A 5,390-nucleotide genomic window follows, 5' to 3' on the forward strand; every position below is an offset into this window, starting at 1 on the left:
GCTACTGAATATACTCTCCACACACACGATAGAGAGAGAGAGCGAACTAAGGGTAGCTCAATTTCTTAGGTTTCTTGTAATAGAACGTGTCTCCACCTAGATTCGAGGTCTTCGACTTAAACGTAGTTACTCATATTTTTTAAAAAATTATTTATTTTAAAATTTAATAGCGCCATTGCTCATAGGGATAGGATGTGTACATGCTTTCAAAGGTGAGTATGTATCCATATATATAAGAGTGTCTGTGGCTATATTGTGTGATTCCCAAGAAAAAATAAGTGATGATAGATAGTGAAGAAGAGATGAGAGGATTCATCTTCCTCCAAAATCTAAACAATTTTGAATATATGAACTAACCTTCTTACAGCCTGTAATTATGTCTTCCACATGCATATATAGAAATCAACATACTTGTGCCTCATCACAAAATCAAATAATCATAGCATCTCACATACATATAGAAGAAGACTCCTATCGAGATATTTATATGACTCGATATATATTCCTAATCCCAAGACCATGCAAAAATATACCGTAATAATCCCTGACAATTAAGAAACGTAACACTACAGGACGGAGGAACCGACGATCGTCGTCTCACCTACCTGTGCTTTTAATTTCCAGCTGGTGGTCGGTCACCTGGAGCATGCACACACTCATGACTCATCACTCATCAGCATATGCTGCTATAGAGAGAGTGCAGACAAGGACACCAACGCCGAAAGATGCCTGCCACCATCACCATCCGCCGTTTACGTGCTCCACCTGCTTGCCTGGCAGAGCAAAGCAGGTCGGAGCGCCTCACACGGGACAATCCGCGAGGACGCCGCCATCATCGTCCTTGCCGTCCCTGGACTCATCGGCGGCCGCCGCGGCTCTGGCGGGGGCCACGACGCTGGTGCGGCAAAGCGGGCACGTGGCGTGGAGCCGCAGCCACGCGCCCACGCAGTCGGCGTGGAACCGGTGCCCGCAGCGCGGGAGGAGGCGCGCCGAGTCGCCGTCGCGGAGCTCCACGATGCACACCGCGCACTCGGGGGCCTTCCCAATCCCACCTTCGCCGGCGCCGGTGCCGGCACTACTGGAGTACACGTACACGGGCAGCGCCGACGCCACGTCGTCCACCGGCTGCGGGCCGTGGTCCTTGCTGCTGCGCCGCGGGCGGGACGCCCACGCCCACGGGGAGGCCACGGGCAGCGACGCGGATGACGACGCGTCGTCGTCGTCGTCGCCGTCGTGGGCGCCGGATGACGCGGACGGTCCCCGTTTCCCGGAAAAGTACCGCCAGAAGAAGAAGAAGATGAGGAGGATCATGAGCATGTTGACGCCCACGACGCAGGCCGTCAGCACCGGCCCGTGCGGAGCCCAGTGGCTGCTCGTGTCATCCACCGCCGGCGCCGACGCCGCGGCCGGCGGGCTAAGGCTGCCGCTCCCGACCGTGGACGACATGGCTTCTGCGCCGACGAGATGGAGATGCTGGTGCTGCACAACCCAAGCAGAAGAGAGTGGCTGGCAATGCTGTGCATAAACCACCAAACGTAAAAACTGATTTAAGAAACTGTCAACGCGTCTACGCAATAATTAAGAAGATGATCAAGTTTGCAAATCGAATCGGAAAGAAAAATATCACAAAGATCGATCTCTAAGAAAGGAAAATAATCGCAAATAAACGAGAGATATGAAGGAGAGAGGAAAAGGCAGCAAACAAGAAAGGTTGCAAGTGAGGAAGGAGGAAGGTGGCGTGGAGGAAAGCGGAAGAGAGGTTTGTAGAAGGTAGAAGCGGGGGAGGTCGTTTGGCTCTTTTGGCCTCTTGGGGTGTGGAATGGCGCTGAGCTGGTTTATTAAAGGCCAAAATGGTTTAACTGGGGTGTAATTCCCACGTATGGATCCCTACCCTTGATTGACGAGCGACGACACATGTATCTGAAATTAATAAAAAAAACTCGGCCTACGGTGGGCAGACAGCCCCCGCAACTTTGTGCTTAAGGAAGAAGACCTTCTCACGCAGGCCGAGAAAACCCCCGAACACCGTGTCCCGTCCTTACACAGGGGCCCGTTACCCTGTGAGTGGGCCGATCCGTTGCCTGTGCTTTGGGAAACTCGAGACAGATGAGGGGATTTTTTAACTCCGGGCAGGCGAACGAGCGCACCCGTGGGGGCTCGAACCCTGCCCGCGAGAGTACCAGGCGGACGTCCCGACCAACCGGTCAGAGGAGCCGCTGGTGTATCTGAAATTAATTACACGGTTGATTTACTGATTTAAATAATTTAAATAAGAATGGTTTATGGAACCGTATTTATACATATGCGCCTTGTTTTTCAATACTATTTCAACGGTACTTTTCAGCGAAGCAGTGTTTTTTTCTCACAAGAAATCAGCAAGAGCAAAATTTCAGCAAAACGAACAGGGTTGATAGATTTGTTGACCGCTCAATTCCTTGAGAATGTCATGTATCATCTATCAAAGGTAGAGGTTGGACCCTGGGTCCATTTGTAACGTCCCAACAAGGTTGGCCAGCTCTTCATGCTCGATGCACCACGCCATGACTGTAAATGAATGGTACGAAGGGTGGGACTCATTTTTCCCCTAGCATAATGAGCTAGGTGCTAATTAAAATTATCTGGTTGATGTCATACAAAATATGGAATTTCAATAGGAAGATGATAAAAAATATTACTGAACAGAAAACGTACGTGGACGGCCATCCTGCAGAAATGGAAATGTTTTCTGAATAAGAATTTTTTTTCAAGAGTATGCTTAGCACGTTTTTTATTAAGAAGAAGTTAGAAAGTTTGAATACACGTCCAACACCGTTAGTTGGCGAGATGCCGCCTAACGATGGGGTAAACACACGACACAAAGCACCGTGAAGACGGTGGGATGACTAGGGTGTAATAACTAAGAAAACTAATTTGCGACTGAAGTGGGCAAAGCTGTAACGGCGCTAGGGAGCCCCATGCAGAGCAACGACTGAATGAGAAATACATTGCGTCTCTAAAGAGAAGAAGACACACTAAGCATAAAACATGAGAACCCACAAGAAAAATAAATCATCAAATTATCCCTTAATAAATAATTCCTCTCCAATTATAAGATGCACATATATAAAAAATTCATTCTCTATAACTTTTCACCTATAACTATTTTTAACAACTGTAATATAAACTTGATACAAAATTCGTGACGTATAGTATACTCACCCATTTAGAAAATGTGCGAGGTATAATAATTAATCAGCTACTTATAATCATAAATATACACATGTGCTATTCTACGACCTACGCCCCATTCGTTTAGGCTTGTTTGACTTATAAGCCGTACTTTTTCAGTCAACAAATATTATTTGTCTCTCACATCAAATCAACCAACAGTACTTTCAGTCATGGCTTATCAGCCAAACAAGCTCAAACGAATATGACGCTAGATGTAGACACTAGATACAAAACTTTAGTAGTAACTACTGAGAATGCGATTACTGAACACAACGGAACATGGAACGGTCCAGTAGCAATCAGTCGGTAGTTCGCGATCAGTTTTTGTGAGTAGCCGGAGTAGTTGTAGCAGCTGCTTGCTGGACTCGATTGCTTCTTGTCTTTGGAGCTGTAGCTCAGCGGTAGCATGACACGTGACAACGAAAGCAGCAGCTCACACTTATCTAGTAACAAAAAAAAACCAGCAGGTCACGTACAAGTCCTCGGTGCTTGCAATTCCATTCATGTACCCCTCTATTTCAAATTATAAGTCGTTTTCACTTTTTTTTCATCTATTTTGTTACGTAGTTAGACATGTTATTATATCTAGACATGTAGAAAAAATAAATGTAAAAAAAAATATATTACTCGCGGTGCGCAGCAGTCGCGGGGTGCTGCGGTACCAACGGCACACCGGTGGCGGCCATCACGCAGCTGCCGATGGCCATCCGTCTCATGGCAGGCTATCGGTGGTAAAACATCGACAGCTGGCACTCCAGGTAGGGGCTTTCGACGAATTTTTTCTCGAGAGTTCGACGGATCTCAACCTCAAGATGACCTTTTCGGCAGAAACAACCTTTGTCTTCGAATCCTGGATCTGCAAGGCTGACGGCGACGGCAAGCTTTGTACCCATCTCTGAGAAGAAAAATAATTCGATGACGAAGTTCAATACAAACTTGCTGAGAAGATGACGAAACTCTCAACTTCGGATGCAGCTCGGAATAAGGAAGAAAGCGGATACGAAACCGACTCTGAAAAAGAGATACAACCCGACTCCAAGACAATCTTCATGGCACAAGAGCCAAGCCTATTTGGACTCGGAGACACAACAACGACCGTGAAGGGATACAACCCGTACAACTCAAAGAAGAACTTGGGAACTTACGGACTGCGCAACGCGGCATCAGTCTATCAACACTTTACCCAAAACAAGATGAACTCAGCAAGAAGAATACTCCTGGAGAGAGCACAAGAAGGGATGATCATGACAGTGACCCCGCAAGATTGTGTGGTGCATTGGCTAGGTTCTTTCACCTCAAGCAAAGTCCAGACTAGCACGCGCGTTGAAGAACTACCTTATCAAGAGGGAAAAGAACTCGGATCCAGTTCAGAAGCTACAGATAGCTCAACCAAACGAAGGATGGAATACCGTACAAGAAGAACTCGGAAGAGGTATACTGTATACATGGCGGAGCAGTTAGAACAACCTTTGGAACCACCACAGATACCAGATATAAAATCTTCAGACAAATCAGAAGGCAACATCTCGCCAGATGAGAAAAGCGACAGCAACGAAAATGATGAGCAAAGACTAGCAAGGCTAAAGTAGAACAAATTGAAAGTTGGAAGGAGGAACTGGGCTAAACAAAGGAAGCAAGTCTAGAATAAATACAAAGCGGAGCTAACGAAATACAACAGAAAGAAGGCGGAAAAAGAAGCCACAAAAAATACAAAAAGGGAAAGAATTGAAGAATTAACAAAGGAGTTGTACACCCTCACGAATAACGGGAAAGCAAAGGAAGACCAGAAGAAAGAAGTCGGGGGATCAGAAAAACAACCCGGCGAAGAAATTCCACAGGAGCCACAAAGGGAGCAGCCACCCAAAAAATCGAATTTTCGAAGGATAGGACCAGTAGAAAGTGCTGATATCAATGGAAGGAAGGAACACTACTCAAAGCAACAAGAAAGAGATAAACCAGAACTGCGCCAACGCTACCAAGAAATATCAAGAAGATTTGACAAAGAAGATGACTATGGAGAGTCTGAGTTAAAAGAAGACAGGTCTTATTACAGAAGGGCAAGATCGCTAGATTACGGAAGAACAGAACCATACGACAGATTCTCTTGTTTCGCAGGAAGACTACAAACTTTAAAGCTACCGCGCAAGTTTAAACCAGCAAATCATTCCAAGTATGATGGC

General features: G+C 46.3%; 1 protein-coding gene across 1 annotated transcript; it reads right to left on the reverse strand.

Moving 5' to 3' along the window:
* Positions 1–335: 335 nt before the first annotated feature.
* On the reverse strand, positions 336–1,804 carry LOC136517587 (RING-H2 finger protein ATL65-like). The gene has a single exon (XM_066511194.1). The coding sequence runs from the start codon at positions 1,444–1,446 to the stop codon at positions 802–804; it is 645 nt and encodes a 214-aa protein (XP_066367291.1). The 5' UTR covers positions 1,447–1,804; the 3' UTR covers positions 336–801.
* Positions 1,805–5,390: the final 3,586 nt, after the last annotated feature.

The sequence above is a fragment of the Miscanthus floridulus genome, chromosome 17 (genome assembly GCF_019320115.1).
Source record: "Miscanthus floridulus cultivar M001 chromosome 17, ASM1932011v1, whole genome shotgun sequence".
NCBI classification, from domain to species: domain Eukaryota; kingdom Viridiplantae; phylum Streptophyta; class Magnoliopsida; order Poales; family Poaceae; genus Miscanthus; species Miscanthus floridulus.